The sequence below is a fragment of the Artemia sp. Qi Xiang Cuo genome, chromosome 18 (genome assembly GCF_049724085.1).
Source record: "Artemia sp. Qi Xiang Cuo chromosome 18, ASM4972408v1, whole genome shotgun sequence".
In the NCBI taxonomy this organism is placed as follows: Eukaryota; Metazoa; Arthropoda; class Branchiopoda; order Anostraca; family Artemiidae; genus Artemia; species Artemia sp. Qi Xiang Cuo.
The window spans coordinates 23672055-23685323 of NC_142811.1; the positions used below are offsets into that span (position 1 = coordinate 23672055).

General features: G+C 37.7%; 1 protein-coding gene across 1 annotated transcript in view; it reads right to left on the reverse strand.

Annotated features, from left to right (window-relative positions):
* Positions 1 to 9044: 9044 nt before the first annotated feature.
* Positions 9045 to 13269, reverse strand: part of LOC148941343 (remodeling and spacing factor 1-like) — a 54508-nt gene continuing 50283 nt past the window's right edge. Inside the window, exons 4-5 of the mRNA XM_089104340.1 lie at positions 12557 to 12911; positions 9045 to 9821 (exon numbers count right to left, since the gene is read on the reverse strand). Of these exons, the coding sequence (XP_088960466.1) occupies positions 12614 to 12911 (298 nt within the window). The 3' untranslated portion in view covers positions 9045 to 9821; positions 12557 to 12613. The remainder of the gene's footprint in view (positions 9822 to 12556; positions 12912 to 13269) is intronic.

Consider the following 13269-nt stretch of genomic DNA (forward strand, 5'->3'; position numbering starts at 1 on the left):
TCAAAATGATTTCAACTCATTTCATAAAGACGATACTTTTTTTGTCAACATTTGAAGAACTGTGTATATTGCAATATTTGCGGGAAAGTCACTGGTGATAAATCGCTAGGGATGGCACGGTGAGTGCGTGATTTTCGGGGACCAAATTTTTTCTCGGGGTGACGCATAGTTTTTTCGGGAAATACCCAAAAATTCGGGGATAGTGCAAGCTCTGCTTGATTTTTAATCAGGAAAATCGAAATACTAAACCACACGAGCAGGAAAAGCTCCGACTTTGCGGCTGACGCAATGAAGAATTGCCGCAAAATTAATTTAAAGTCGACCGAACGCCGCCACCTCTTCTAGCGACGGCGCGTCGGTGGCGTTGCGATACTTCGGCCGCGGTCGACCGGGCCTCTCATCGGCGGCGTTCGGTCGATCCACCAGCGCGGCGCCGGGGTCTAGCATAAGCATATACACTGTTCTGTTTTTCTGAAGAAACGGAAAAAAAAAATAAACAGGGCTTGAATGAAACAGAACAGAATAGGTCAACAAAAAACAGAAGACCTGTTTCTGTTCTGTTTTTTGGTCAAAACAGAAAACAGCTGTTTTCGTTAAAAAAACAGCTTTTTTTCGAACACCTAAAGCTTAAAAAAGTAAAAAAAAAATTGTAAATGACAAGTTTTGGTTTATTATCAGGGGCAAAAAACTGTCTATGCACACAACATTGCCATCCTTTTTTATGGTTATTTTCTTCCATTTTACTGTTCTTTTTTTCCAAAAATGCATTTTTATGTTTATACAGAATCTCCTCGAATTTCCTGGAAATGCATACTAATTATTTGAGACGTTTTGAAAATAAAATAATTTTCTTCGTCAAATTGCGCGGTCAGCTCAAAGTCATTAGTGTTTAAACAGAGCCCATAGTTGCTTTGGCGGGGGACAATCTCACCATACAGACAATACTCTCCTCTTCTCCCAATCCTGATGTTTAGAAGTCATCGGAAACAATGTGTGAAAAAAGAAAAATACATGAGAAAAAGACACTTCTTACCGCTAAGTCAAAAAGTTTCGTTGCCTCGCGGCTTAACACAACTTTTTAAGATTAATTATTTTCTAGCCAATTGTGTGAGAGACCAATCAAAAGAAAATTCATGGTTTAAGGGTACTTTATATGATTGTAGGGCGCTTTGCACTAGAAAATAATGTTCTAGGCCCTCCACCGAATTCATTCTTAAGTAATTATGTAAAATGAAATTTCTCAAATTCAGAATTTCAAAGAAACTTAGACCCTTTGCTACACAATACTTTGTTAAAGCATTTTTTTTCTCTTAAATAAGTTTTCAAAGGGATGCAAATATGAGAACAGTTGCACTTTTTGATAACCTATTTTGAAAATTTCTTTCGCTTCGTGGCAGAAATACTTTCTCCAACCCATACATTTGCTTTATTATAGGAAGTGTTACTACATCAGACTTTTGTTTTAAGAATACGAGTGGGCATGCTTTTAATTATTTAGGCACTTTTTCATGGTCCATTCCCAAAGGAAAAGGGGTAGTGACAACCTCAACTACCAATGTTTGAGCAAGTGTAGCGTGTCTTCGGATAGCCTGTGCTGCAACCTCATTTTTTGACAGACTCCCAGCTCCCCGTTCTTCTTCTCCATTACTTCCATCACCCCCTTCCTTAGACACTGCAGCAGTTTATTCAGATTCTTCAGCAAACGTATCTTCATTTCCGGAGTTTTCAGTACAAGGAACAGAAAGACCGCCTGAGTCATTTTTACCAGTTGGATCGACATCTTCGACTTCATATAAGGATTCCAAGCAATCTTCTTCAGGGATTGCATTGGCTAAGCTTCGAGTGGACCAAAATCCAAGAACGCGTGCAACAGATAAATGAAGACAATGTTAAAAACATGAAGTTCAGGAAAGGGCTCATATCCTACAGGCTTCGGTGACATTGTTCCCAGAATCAGTCACAACGCGGAACATCTTATCTGTCATTGAAAGCTTCCTGATTGCAACTTGGATTGCTGAAAGGATGTTAGTGGTTGTATGAGAACGCTTATGCCTCTTGAAATGTGAAAGATAGTGGTGCAACCCCAGCTCATTTTTCATCTTCCTGGGGTAATAGGCAATGATACATATAAAGCCAGATCCCTTTGCAGACCAGCAGTAAAAATTCAAGCTAGTCTGAGTGGCAGATCTTAAAGCAGCCTTTTGAACTTCTTTTTTTCTGGCAGCAAAACCTTATGACGATGGACCGGTTCCCCCAAAATGGGAACCGTTGTTTTTTTTTTAAATAAGCTGTTTCATATCTGGCTTATCAAACACAAGAAGTGGCAATTTGTCACTAACAGGGTTTTGCAGCAGAGCATCCGCTTACCTGATGGTTTTGATCATTTTGAAATAACAAACTGTCGTATCTCTGTTCTTCTTATTCCAGATTTCCCTAATCCATTGCCCTCTGTGTTGCTTGCTTTACTATCTGGAGTTTTATCAAGGGAAGCAGCCTGACTTGATATATATTTTTTTAGTTGGTTTGGGTTTGTTATTTGCTGCAACAGCCGCATATACTTTATCTTTGTGCATATCAATTGTGTGCTTCCTTTTAAGATAGTATATAAATGTCATGACAGAGACTATCTTAGCCTTTAGAGACGCTCTTCAGAAAAGGCACCTAATACTTCCTTTTTCCATAGGGTACCCAGAGAGATGTCTTGAAGCATCCAAGTCGTCATCAGAAAAGGACATCATGCTTGTCTTAAAACAAAGGTTGATTTTAGGATTTTTACAAAATTAGAAGCACCTTCCAGTAGCCTACCATTTTGAAAATTGCACGTCCAGCCAAATATCTGACCTCTTTCCCCTCAGTGACATAATTAGGGGAAAGGGGCCAATTTCCCCCTGAGCGGTTTCGTTTGCGCAATGAGCTAAGAAAACCTGTCAGCAAATAAAAGCAAAATGACAGCTCCTAACTACGATATCCTAAAAACTTAGACCATTTGCTGCACAGTGTTAATTTTTATGGGAATTTACTTGTCTATAATAGGTATTTAAGACACAGATACAAGAAACAGTATACTGCTTACTGACAATTTTTTTTAATTTATTGTGCTGTATGGCGAAAATTACCATGTTCGCCGGAAGATGTGGTATCCTGCAGAATGAGAAAAGTGTTCAGCATTTTATAAGACTCTGGCCAGCTAGGCCAGAATCAGCTAGTTAGGCCACTGTTTCAACTCTAGGCTTTTTCATGAATGGGCTTCCATTGATTATATTTAGAGATGGTTTTATTAACATGAGAAAAAGTATATTTTGCATCTTGAATAAGTATATCTTGTTATGTTGATGCAATAAAACGTGCCAGCAAAAACATATATTTTTACTGGACAAGACTTCAATACATTTACATTCCTCTAAGAAAATTTAGAATTAACAATCGGTATTTATCATGTATAGGCTAGTATGGTAATCATAGCAAGTCACTGTTATGTAGAAGCATAAATTCTATAAAAACCGTTGAATTAAAGTTTTTCCGGTTAAAGGTACAGATTATTTCCTATGTAATGTAGGATACAGCGGCCCTACCAATATAAGCAGAATATACAGTAATAATTGTTTTGTTTGAATCCTGCTTCACCTAGACAGTATCTATGCAACTTTGCTGCTCAATTGACTGAATAATATACACTAAAAAATAATTTGTTTTAGTGGAACACAACTGCACCTTTACCGTTCTCCCATTTACACACCTACATGCCCTCATCGGAATCCAAAGTCCTAATTTTGCCTAGCTGAAATAATATAGCAGCGCATTTGGTATGTTAGACACACTGAGTGCCATCCTTTTACTTACGTCTACTTTATATTAACGCTCCAATTCCAAAAACTGTATGGGGCGTAACCACGCTTCTTCAAAATTTCAAATTATGATCTAAAAAGCTGTTTTGTAAGTTCAAAATGTCTTAAGATCTCATCCTCTAATCAATAAAGTGAAATGAAGAACGGAAGAAAAACAATTAGAAAAAAACAGAAACAGGACAAAATAGTTATTATAAAAACAGAAACAGAACAGGTAAACAAAAAACAGGTCATCTGTTTCTGTTTACCGTCTGTCAACAGACAGACGGCCATACCCGTTCATGTTTCTGAGGAACGTCTTTCTGACCGGAGGACGGCTGTATGTGAACCAAGGACTCTTGTGAAAATAAGATGTTTGCAAAGATATGAAATTCCTCCCACTCTTTCTCCATCACAGCTGCTGTCAATCTTACCGTATTTCTCTGATGAACTTCCCCTTCTATTACGTCCTGAACAGTTATCAGCTCAGGCAAAGCTTCCGAATTTCATTCTGTGTAATGCCCGATCCTTAACAAATAAAGTTGACGAGATGGAGATACTGCTGAGAGAAGTGAGTGTTCCTATTGCCGCAGTTACCGAATGCTGGGATACCACTGATGAAATGGGTAGAATAAAAGGCTACACTAGCTATTTCAACACTCGCCGTGATAGAGGCTTGAGTAGAAAAGGTGGTGGCGTTGGTATCTATATTCGTAATGACATTTCATCGAAGCTGTTAAATATACCAACCGATTCGTGTCACGATAGTTGTCTGGTAGAGTGTCACGATTAGTTGTCTGGGTAGAGTGCAAGCCATTCAAACTATCAAAAAAGTTCTCATGTTTGATAATTGCATCTGTGTATTACCCAGAGAGTGCAAAAAATAGGAAAGAGCTTATCAGCTACTTACAGACCTACATCAATAAACTTCGTCGTGCCCATGCCTATCCTGGCTTCATAATAGCTAGCGATTTTAACCAGACGAACAGACAATGGGTATCTAGTGTCCTTGATCTGAAGCAGGTAGTTACCATTGCTACGCACCAGAGTGGCAGTACTCTAGACCTAATTTTTACAAACATGAGTGACAATTATTATTCCCCTCGGTCGTTAGGTCCTCTCCAGAGTTCAGATCATCATGTAATTCTCTGGCAAGCCAAAAATAACCAACCGAAGCCAAAGAGAACCAAAGTGACTATTCGTCCGCTTAACTCTCAATCAATCTGCGATTTCGGTCGGTGGATCGGGACTTACAGCTTCGACGACCTGTGTTCTATAGTAAACCTGAATAGCAAAGTTCAGCAGTTTAACTCTCTTCTGTTAGAGATGTTTCACAAGTTTTTTCCTACTAAAGTTGTGGTGGTAAGTGAGTCCGATAAGCCATGGATCACAAGCGATCTCAAACAAATGATCAAGATGAGGTGCAAGCTGCACAGTTCCGGACAAATAGCCGCGGCGACAAAACTTAGAAATCGAATCGTGGCAGTCAATCGTTTCAAGCGAAGAAATTATGTTCGGGAAAAGGTAGTACCCCTTGTCCAAAGTAGCAGTCGGAAGTGGCATTCCACAGTGAAACAAATGACTGGCAAGTCAGTTAACAGTGAGCTAAAAATACCCAAGCCTGACGGATCTCAAATGAGCGCTTCAGACGTAAACGAGTTCTTTGCTGGCATTTGTACCACCTATCCCTCAATTACAGAGGCCGAACTGGTTGATCTCTTAGTCCATTGTGAAACTGACGAAATAAAACAGTTTACCGAATTTGCTGTTTTTAAAGAACTTCAAAAACTAAAACCGAATTGATCTTCCTACCCTGGTGAGTTGCCGGTCAAACTTATTCGTGAATATGCCTTGTTTTTAGCCAGACCATTGGCATCGATCATCAATCAGGGCTTCAGTGAACAAACCTTTCCCGATGCTTGGAAGCGAGCATATGTTCGCGTAATACCCAAAGTTCAAGGACCTAAGACATGTGATCAGTTAAAACCTATTTCGATCACACCGAACTTTGCTAAAGTTGCAGAATTTTTCGTGTATCGTGAACTTCTCACGGACATTTCACCGTCACTTGACCCCTTCCAGTATGGTTGCTTGAAGGGATGCAGCACGTCTGTTTATTTAGTACGGCTTTATCACCTAGTAGTTGAATGGTTGGAGTTTGGAAGCTCGTTTGTAGATTTAGTTCTGGTAGACTACCGAAAGGCATTTGATTTGATTAAGCACCCTCTTGCCTCCCAGAATCTCAAGTCAATGGGCGCCCGTAAGCACATCCTCCAATTAGTAGTTGATTTCTTACGTCACAGGTATCAAAAAGTGGACGCCCTTTTTCCCGGTGATATTGAATCGGAATGGGTGGAAATTACATGTGGCGCCCCACAAGGTACCAAATTAGCAGCTCTTCTTTTCCTGGCTGTTATCAACTATGTACTTTCTGACTTTGACGATCGTTTTAAATTCGTCGATGATTTGTCTGCGCTTCTTAAATACCACGTAAAGGATTCGCAAGCTGTAGCCCAGTTCGACCCAAATTTTTTCGATCAGTTTAAATCACAGTGTACTGCAAACAGTCTTCAAATTAATGAGAATAAATCAAAGGTTTTGAGGTTCAACCCACTTAAACGCGATTTTACCTACCCCACGACTTTGTTCCCTTCTGCTTCATGTGCGACTATCTTGGGTGTCACCTTTAGTGTGGACTGTTCGTTCTCTATTCATGTACAAGAGCTAGTTAAGAAGGGACATTATGCTATGCGGACACTGGTGGCGATGCGACGCCTAGGTTTTCCAGTGTATCAGCTGAAAACAGCGTGCCTCACTTTTATTCGACCCATCCTTGAATATGCGTGTCCCGTCTGGGGCCCACAAGTTCATCACATAGATTACTTAAGTGATGATTTGGAGGGGATCCAGAAACGAGCTGTAAAGATCATTCTTTGCGACGAATATGTAGATTACAGCTCCGCTCTGAAGTCACTTGAAATACCAAGCCTTCGCGATCGCCGTTTTCAGCTGATGATTCGTTTTGGCCAGTTTTTATTGTCTAGTCCTGTACATAGGACAATATTACCACCTAAAATGCCTGTCCGCGCAAATACCAGAAGCAAAAGCAAACTTATGCCCGTCTCGTGCCGCACAAACAGACTTAGTAACTCCTTTGTTCCTTTTTTTACATGTGCTTTTAATAAAATGAAGAGAAGTGTTTTCATGTAAAAATTTTTTCATGTAAAAAACAGCACCTTTTAGTGCATTTTTTTTTTAATGTGTCTATGACAGCTGTTTTCATTAAAGTGATTCTGATTCTGTTTTTGTAAGACCAAAACAGAAACAGGTACTTTAAAAACAGAACAGAAAACAGAAACAGAGCCCATGCTTAGTCTAGCAAGTACGTGGTAAAAAAAAAAAACTTTCGTGAATTAAGGTTAATTTCTATATGGAGACCAAAAATACATTCAATGAGAATCTAAGGAGCTTTTGTTGCGGAATATGTTGCTGTACTACAGTCGGTAAAGCATTTGACCTTTTTTGGAGAAGTCTCTTGCATATCCTCCTCCATTACAGAATTCCACAAAAACTAGTTGACCTTATCAAAGATATGTACTCTAAATTTAGGAATCATATCATGACTAGTGAACATCTCACTGACAGCTTCCAAACATCCACCGGAGTCCTTCAAGGATACACCTAGTCCCCAGAACTGTTTAACCTCTTCCTCAAAGTATTTTATCCCTGGTGGAAACAACTTGTGGCACACAGATAGCGGGTGTCCTGACAAACAAGCTAGCTTATACTGATAACATCAATGAAATGTCTGAAACACTACAAGTCATTGCTAACTGAGTCCTTAAAGCGACTAGCTCTTTTGTAATGATTATAAATGCATAATAGCCAAGGCTATGTGCTGCTCATGAAAGCTGCAGGATATAATTAAGCTAGATCTGAAACTTAACAGAAAGAATATCTAGTGGGTTAAAGAGTTCACCTACCTTGGTAGTATAATCACCAATGACAACAACCATTCAAATGACATAAAAAGATGGCTTCCACTAGCAAGGTTCAGTTTCAAAGGTCTCACGCCCAAAAGGCAAAGGAAGAATTCATCTTTACGACTTAAGAAATGACTTTTTTAAGCCTTGATTATCCCCGTCACAGTATACTCATGTCATGTGAAACATGGATGTTGAAGGTAGATGACCAGTGTCAGCTTGCAGCGTTTGAAACTAATGTCTCTGCTGCATTGCTTGCCTTACCAACCTTGATCGAATCTCAAACGTTGAACTCTTTAAGCACCTTAAAATCCAATCAACAATCCTCACCAGAATCCAACTCCAGCAGCATCAGTTGCTTTGTCGCATAAAACAGATGAGTCAGTTCTGTCTACCGAAAATCATCTTTGAAGGAGGACGGAATCCTAACCACTATCTTTACCAACTTGAGTATAGGCAAGAATTAATCAGTCTTCCCCCTCCACATGCCAAAAAGTTTCAACTTGTTCCCCTTCGCTTTTCCTGAGATATTGTGTGATATGCCCTTTCGGCAAATTTGATGTGTATAGTGTCATTTGATTTTGTTCCTCGTCCCCAACAACATGCCATGAAGTTGCAATGTAATACTTTTTTTTACACGGTACATTGCACAGATACCCTTTTGAGAATCTGGATACATATCGTTTTTTTTTTTTTTTAATTTAGTTTTATATCCTCATCTTTCCACTCAATACCCTATTATTCTATTCCTGAGATATTGCATCTGTACCATTTTGACAAACTGGATATACTTAAACTCTTTTGATTTAGTTCAATAGTAGTAGCAGTAATAATAATAGTAGGGAGCAAATAGCAATAGTTTCAATTTAATACTCTAAACTGTTCCTTTGATATTGCTAATATGCCCTTTTAACAACCTGCATAAATATAGTGTGTTTTGATTTAGTTTAACTTCTTTATCAACATTAGTAGGTGTTCAACTACTTGTATTACTAAGACCAACACTAAGGTTAGGATCCTCTCTTTCATTATGCGCGCTTTCATGTCTGCTTTCTAATAATTTTTTATCTAAACTAGCAGGGTCTGTAAGACTGCCAGTAGGCTTTAGTACGCTTTTACCATTATCAGGAACTATTGCTATACTGCTTGATCCAGGAGATTCATAATCATCATTTTGTGATAAATAAATCCATGTATCTGAGTTATCAATATCTCCTTCTTTGTCACCCTTTAACAATACAACACTAGGATCGTTGTCTATATTTGAAACATAAATAATACAACAACTGTGTTTTCCTTCATTTTACTTTGGTCATTAGATATACTTTCAGACTCACTGACTCTTGAAATTTGACATTCACTATCAATACTAATTGCATTTTTTTCTAAAGACGCATCAACCTTATAACTCTTATCATTTAACACACTAAAGTTGTTCACTTCTACTTTCTCTTTAGCTGCTGAGAAGGCTCAGCTATGTTTGCAGAGGCTTTGCCTTCTGACAAAGTTTCGGCCTCTGAGGATGGAACTATAGAGGAACACACTGACACAGAATATGACCTAGCACAGTGGCAGAATCTGACTGATCTAAATTTGTTTTATTATCAGTGCGTTGCACAAAAACAGGAATACTTTGACCCAACGACATATCTTCCACAGTTACAGCAGATACTAAAAAAAAACATTATCAACACGCAAATTAGGTACGACCTAGAGAAGATTAAATATACAGAAGTAAAACGAAGCATAAAGAATAGCTTTATGCTTCGTTGAATATTATCCAGTTGGATAATATTCAATCGTCGAATATTATTCACTTCTATAATAATAAAATCGTCTATTGTCCTGTAGTGGCACAGTGGGACTGCTCTGAGCTTGATAATACGGGAACTCACAATTGAAATTCAGCTGCAGCAACCCTCTACAAGGCCCAGAATTTGATTCCAGTGGTTAGATTATACGAAAGGGTCTCCAAACATCAGGAAGAATAGATTAAGATTATACGAAAGCGTCCCTAAACAAGAAAAAGAAGAAATAATAATAATTTATTTATAACCCACTTTTAAACAAAATAAGCGTAGTAAATTACACTAAAAAGGAAGAAAATCGAAAATTTTACATCTGAAATCGTTTTTCAGATCTAAACATATGTGTCTTCATGTCTTGTCCCACAAGTTTTCCTGCTAGAAATCAATAATTGTAGTCTCCAGTTTTTCGAGATTATTTGATACTACTACCACCAGAGGTATATCACAGAAGTACATGAAACCTTTTTCAATATTTTCAAAAAACCACCCAGGCAAGGAAACGGAACGGGTAATCATTGACTAATGCCCTGATTACAGGAATATTTTATTTTGTATGATTTGTCATTTGTGAATCTATTATTTGCCTACTAAAAACAAAAAACAAAAAAAAAACAGCGATTTTATTCTTGGCAAATAATTGCAAATTATTAAATATTGAATTATTACATATAAATTATTGGATAAAAATTATCAAATATAATTATTCAATAAAATAGATTTTTTCATATTTAATTATGCTTTATAATAATTTGTTTTATATTTAATAATAAAAAAAAAGAAATTAAATATAAAACACTGAAAAGCCGCAGAGGACCACGATGAATCTATAATGAATCCCGGATTTATCATAAGACTCTTTGGCAAGAACTTTGCAAAGAATTACACTGAAAAGTACATTTTTCAAGCATTTTCTAAAAAAAAAAGGTAGCACAGAACCGAAAGCTTGAAGCAGTTGAAATCATCTGTGACTTGATAAAACTGTTCCTTTGCAGAAATGATTTAGTCTTTCAGAGAAAAAGAGCATTTCAAGGAGGTAAGAATGTGAAAAATAATAAAACTCTGACTGCTATTTGAAAACAGTATTAATAACTTCGATTTTGAGTCAAATTCGAAAATCCGAAATTGACAAATATGCAAAGCGTAACTGTAAGGTAAAGATAGGGGTAAAGAACTTTCCCTAAGGGTATAAAAGCAACTCAACCTGCAAAGCCCCCTTATTCAGCATTTCAGACCCTCCAAACCCCACCGAAAGAAACATCATTCACTTTCTTCTGTTGCAAGTTCTGAAACCTGCATGAGTATTTAGAGCAAGGATAGACCAGAAAATGTATTGCAGTTATCCCCCTCCCTTCCAGTCGTATATCAGAATTTACAAATAAATTAAAGAAGGTCTGAAGCAAGAACATGAAGACTACAAACTCTTCATCTCTTTAAGGGCTCTGTTTTTTCAAATTGAAACAAAGAATGTGATATTAATTTATTCAACATAAAATAAAATCACCAAGCTATTAGTCCGCTTTGACAAAGAAAAAAAAAGAAGCAAAGATGAACACAGTCTAAACCAGGTTCCCAACTAAGGGTGCACACTCCCCTCGAGCAAAAAATTCTGGTGTACCATAGCCAAAAATGAAATATGGACCAATAGATTGGTCCAATATAAAAATGGAATAATAGAAAAATAAACCAAACAACAGCTCATCATAGTGCAAAGCCACGTGAGGCAAACACAAAACCATAGAATTTTTGTGGTAGCATTCACCTTGAGATTGCCATATTTATAGTTATTTAAATATTTCTTGATAGAACTGTGAATAAAATTTACCCTTGACGAAACCTGAATGTAGAGCCTCCTGAAAACTAGGCAGAGGCTCTGCCAAAGACCTACAATGGGATGTCCTTTCAAAAACCGAAAGATAGCCATGCTCAGAATCAAACCGACCAACGTCTTCATTTTCCCGTCTTCACAAACCGACAAACGTCATCCAGCTTCATTTTATACGTAATGTTTTGAAGGTTGCAGTCTTAATTGAATATTTTGTGGCCAGTTCAGCAGGGTTAGGTCTTGATATATTTGAAGTTTACCTTTATCGCTCCACACTGCCAGGTATTAAATCTTCTTCGTGATCCCACGAGGGGAGAGGGATAGATATATTTCTAGCCCTCAAAAGAGGACCAAGGTTGCATTATGAAATTGAAATAAAGACGATGTATATACAATTTAGGAGCTTCTAGTCTAAGGAGACTAGCAGCTTCTTCAGGGGAGGAATCAGATTTTGTTCCAAGATGAAATTTACAAAACATTTTAAGAATGAGTCGCTTTAGGCCAAAATGTCTCAACTTCTCTGCGTTTTGCGTCATGTCAAGGTTTTCCCAGCAATTTCTTGTAACATTTTTCGAACAAGCTTTTCACTCCAAACCCTTACTGCTCCTGCGTGCAAGCGTAAATTAAAACATACCTGCGCAGCAGAAGGAGAAAAGTAGACTTTTATCCCTAAGAATTATTGAGTACACCCCATTTCCTCTCGAAAAATCTTGGGTTTAAAATTGTTTTTCTATATTTGGCCTGTCTCCAACGCAAGACATGGATACAGATAGAAGAGGCGGGGGATGCCATCTACCCCCCCCCCCCAAAAAAAAACAAAAAAACAAAAAACAGATTGTTCAAGGTTGTTCTATAATTTTTATACTGTTCACTTGGCTTTGGCGTCTGAAAAATCAAACCTCAAAATAAATTCCAAGGTACGTCACCCCCTCCCCTTTCCTCCCTGTACGAAAATTTTGACATCCCAAACAATTCTCAGATTGATATATCTATGGTTTCAAGGAACCTTTATCCACCACTTTGATAAGTGTTTTAATTGTATTGCTTAGCTAAATAAAAAAAATGATCATGATTATCCCAAGACTGCGTTACAACTAAATAAACTAAGAGGAGTTTTACCTTCATTTTTTTTTTGTCAGATTCATCTTCTCCTTGATCTCCATTTTCCGGCTCAGATTATCTCCCCGAACCGCTCACAAGCAAAGCAGACTCTCTAACATCTTCTCTAATAATATCATTGTTAATCTCATTTGGGTTACTATCTCCTTCCTCCTTGTTATTGACTTCTGGAGAGGTCCCTTCAGCATCATCCATATTTTCTTCATCTTTCCTCTGATCACTCTCTATTTTATTCTTAAATTGGGTGTCATCAATCGTATCCTCAGGCGAAACAGACTCTGAAGTGTTTTCCTTAACAACGGTTTCTGTCTCTGATACAAGATTGTCAATTACTTTTGAAACTGATTCACGGTCCCTAAAACATGATATTTAAACTAAAGAGCATAAATTAAAGGAGCAATTAAGCAAATGTGTTCATAAGTTACTAGCAAACCTTTGAAGAGAAGAGGGCAAAATGGGAAAAATTCCCGTGTTCCCATAGTAGTGAGGGGAACTGCAGGATGTGTGTGTGTATAATACTGAATTTGTACACCAAATTTACTATCTAAATTTTTTACTTTCATTTTGGGAAGTTATAACCAAATCCAAAAAGCACCCGCAAGGGTATTCTACAGTCTCCACATAAATACTTAAAATTATCCCTGCAAAAAAATTGCAGTCCTGATCATAAGTGTTGCAACCTCTTGATGCCTAAAAATAGCTACATATACAAA